The 3850-nt window shown below is 28.1% G+C and overlaps 1 protein-coding gene across 1 annotated transcript; it reads left to right on the top strand.

Annotated features, from left to right (window-relative positions):
• The first annotated feature begins 494 nt into the window (after positions 1-494).
• On the top strand, positions 495-3334 carry LOC133030643 (uncharacterized). The gene is made up of 4 exons (XM_061103448.1): positions 495-553; positions 2373-2739; positions 2858-3145; positions 3317-3334. Exons 1-4 carry the CDS (start codon positions 495-497, stop codon positions 3332-3334), a joined length of 732 nt encoding a protein of 243 aa, XP_060959431.1.
• The last annotated feature ends 516 nt before the right edge of the window (positions 3335-3850 follow it).

Below are 3850 nucleotides of genomic sequence, written 5' to 3'. Positions count from 1 at the left end.
TTTTATTTAAATTTGATACTTCATAAGTATACCATCATTACAATATAATGCAACTAAAAGTTTCAAATAATTAAAACAACAACGTTTTTAAGTAATAAAATAGAACAAAACATCATGAAAATAAATACACTAAACAACCAACTGTTACAAATTTACAAAAATAAAATCCAATAAAGATATAATTAATATACATTATATTTTTTTATTATATAAATAAGTATAAATAATTTTTTAACATATACAAATGTAATTGGATTGGATTGGTTTTTAATTGGATCTTGAGATTGACATCCAATAATCGATTCAATCCAATTAGAATTTAACTTTTAGCATCCAATTCAATTCAATTATAATTAGATATCCAATTTTTTGTAATTGGATTTGATTGGATTGATTCAGTTCAATTGAATTGGATTGGATGTTGCCCACCCCTACAATTAAGTATTTGGTCTCATATAATTTAATGTAAAAAAATTTAGAGAATATCGTAACCAATGATAAGGTGGCACCTGTATAAGGTGATGGAGTGGTGCCAAACAGCCATACTTATAAGGTAAATACTATTTTGGATCATGTGTTTTACAAAAGTTACTGATTGGACACTCTGTTTTATTAAATTATAAATTGGACCTTGTATTTTTTAAAATAGTACATTGAACTGATTTTTGTCAAAATAAAAATTAATAATAACCTGGTCTAAAATTATTATGATTTTTTGTCAAAATAAAAATTAATAATAACCTGTTCTAAAGTTGTTATGATAAAAATTAATAATAACGCCGTTATTAATATTTAGTTTATTAAAGTTTAGCCTCGATCGAGTATCATGTAAATTTTACTTTTCTCCTATTGATCTTGACTTAAAAAAAATTAATATATTTTAAAAAAGAAATATGTTTCACTCGGTATATGTGTAATTAAATAATTTTTTTTTGGAACTAGATTGAATTTGTAATTAATTAATTTTTATCCATATGTTGAAGTTGAAACTATATTAATAGAATAATGTATATTATTTTTGAAATATTCATATAGAATATATCGGCATGACGTGTTATTGGGTAATTGTTAAAGATTTTTTTTTTTTTTTATACTTTGAAATAGGTTTTTTTTTTTTTTTTTTTTTTTTTTTTTTTTTTACATTTTTATAAAATTTTACATAGAAATTTCTATTGCAACTAATAGAACAAGCTAAATCGTAACCAAAATTTGTATAGCAACCTACGGAGTCACTCTAAAAACTCAAACAGTAAATTAAAAAAAAAATTAAAAAATAATATATAAAGTAATAGATAATTAAAAATAATTACGTGTTACATATGTATATATATATATATACATATGTCACCATAAAAAATGAAGTCCGATAAGAATCTATAATACAGTGAGAGATCACTATCCATAATAAATGACTAATTAGGTAGATGAGTATAGTTAAATGTTACTATATGTCATTAATTAACCAACTAATTACAATATTAATTAATTTGGAATTAATTAATGAAATTAATTGTCTATTATTTCACTATGAAAATTTAAAATAATGCATTGTCCACTCTAATCCTTTTGGCGAAGTGGAGGCCCTACTGCGCTAGCGCTTCAAACGGTAACTGAGTGGAAGTACCGTTTTATTATTATCGAGAGTAATTCGGTAATTATTATTAAAGTTTTGATTGAGAATTTTTTTAATTGGCGTACTAATAATTTTATTTTTATTTATAATAAATTTTTAGTGTAATTTTTTGAATTGTAATTTTGTTTTTAGTTTGAAATTATGTTAGGTAAATTTTTTTTTAAGAATCTTAGACGCATGGTTGATATGTCAACTATTCGTGAAAATATTATATGCTTCTAATTTCCATCTTTAATGAACATCCTATTTTCAACAAAAAAAAAAAAAAATTACGTATATAATCACGATGATGTGATGTCATATATGACACAATACACATATAGTTATCGACATTTATTGGTCTACAACCTAACATGATCAGCCTAATTATTTTAGATTTGTTATTTTATATACTAATATAGCACATTTTCCAGTGTGAAAATTACAATTCATTTATTTAGTTGCAAAGGACTTATCAACTTTATGTATAGCTTTTGAAAATTCAATATTCGATTTAAAGTATAGAATTATCAACTATACAAATTTACTTTTTAATTTTTTCTTTTACAGAAATTAACCAAATGTGGTACTAGCTGCTGATCAGAAGACTTATTTATATATCCAAATAAATGGTTTCTTATTTCAAATTGACCTAATGAAGAAAAATTAATTCACTTAATTAACAATGGAGGAATTATTCGGCCGCTAATGATAGTTGGAGTTGGCGACTTGAGACTTGTGGAAATTATTCGGTTAAAAGTGCATATAAATTCTTGCAAGAATCTAAAGGTGCTTGGTGCCGAGATGCCAATACTGATTTTTGGAAGCGGCTTTGGTCATTAAAAATTCATCCTAAGATCAGTAATTTTTTATGGCGAGTTGCTTCGGGTGTGCTTCCAACTTGTTCTCAACTCCAAAAGCGCCATGTTCCTGTCAATGCCGACGACTGCCCTTTGTGCAATTCTAGTACTGAAACTATTCAACATGCGTTGGTGGAATGCTCGTTTGCAAAGGCTGCTTGGCATCGCAGCATAGTGGATGTCGAGACTAGGACTGTAACATTCAGTAGCTGGTTGTTGGGAATTTTCACCAGGGGACACGAAGTTGAAATGGAGGAAGTGGCGATGGTGAGTTGGGCTATTTGGCGTTCGCGGAATGACTTTGTTTGGCAAAAGAAGAGTTGGCTTTGCTTCAAATATTGTAACATCAACTAGAAACATGCTTGATCAATATAAATTTGCTCAGAAAAGGAAGGACCTTTCGTTGTCTCCTTTGAATGATGGGGGGCGGAACTGTGAGCGTTGGATTGTACCTGTGTTAAACAAGACTAAAGTTAATGTTGATGGGGCTTTATTTGAACAAGAGAGGCAGTTTGGAGTGGGCTGTGTAGCTCGAGATCATCATGGAACCATGGTAGAAGCTTTCAAGAAGGAAAAGGTTGGACATGTCCGACCCGAAATTACTGAGATCATAGGCATCAAAGAAGTTGCGACTCATCCCTGTGACAATGTAGTGTTAGAAATGGATAGTGTGGTGTGTGTCCAAGCAGTCCAAAGTATATTTTTATGTTCTCACAATTTGGTTTTATTATTCAAGATGTTAGAAATTTACTTTTGGCTTTATCTTTTGTTGAGTTATGTTTTATTAAACGATCTGCAAACAAGTTGACTTGTTGCTTGGCAAGAGACTCTTATTTCTCTACAGGTTGTGTGCTTCAGTTAGAGGATTGTTCCTCTAAAATGCGTTCTATTATTTTGAACGAGTTTATTAATTAATAAATCTGCTGATTTATTCAAAAAAAAAAAAAAATCACTTAATTAACAAAAATGCATCAAAAAAACGTAAGAAAATCAACGGCAAGATTATTTTATAAGTGAATTCAAAATAAGAAGTTTAAATGACATATCAATTATTTAATAAGTAAAAAATGCATAAATTTTATGTAAGAAGGGGCATATTATTATCAAAATACTTATAAAGGACTAAATAATAAATTATTTTTTATAGAAAAAAATAATTGAGTATTGGGGTCGATCAGATGCCCCCATCATAAAACCAATGTAACAGTGCCCCTAAAAATATACTACAAATTCTCCTAAAAATTGGATGAGAAATAAATAAATTAATACTATAAAATTGCACCATAATTTAAACTTCTTTATCAACCCTTTAGATCAAATGAACGGCCACGATTATAAAAACAAGGTGTGTAGACCATCGAGAAAATAAAAAGGTGAA

Source organism: Cannabis sativa, chromosome 8 (genome assembly GCF_029168945.1).
Source record: "Cannabis sativa cultivar Pink pepper isolate KNU-18-1 chromosome 8, ASM2916894v1, whole genome shotgun sequence".
Taxonomy (NCBI): Eukaryota; Viridiplantae; Streptophyta; class Magnoliopsida; order Rosales; family Cannabaceae; genus Cannabis; species Cannabis sativa.
The sequence above is the reverse complement of the archived record's forward strand: the minus strand, read 5'-3'. Positions and strand labels throughout refer to the sequence as shown.

Excerpts from the sequence above, each read along its gene's own strand:
- LOC133030643 (XM_061103448.1), top strand. The coding sequence starts at position 495 with ATGATAAGGTGGCACCTGTATAAGGTGATGGAGTGGTGCCAAACAGCC. Across the intron at positions 554-2,372 it reads CAAACAGCCATACTTATAAG|TGCATATAAATTCTTGCAAG; the intron begins GTAAATACTATT and ends TTCGGTTAAAAG. Across the intron at positions 2,740-2,857 it reads AAATGGAGGAAGTGGCGATG|AAAAGGAAGGACCTTTCGTT; the intron begins GTGAGTTGGGCT and ends AAATTTGCTCAG.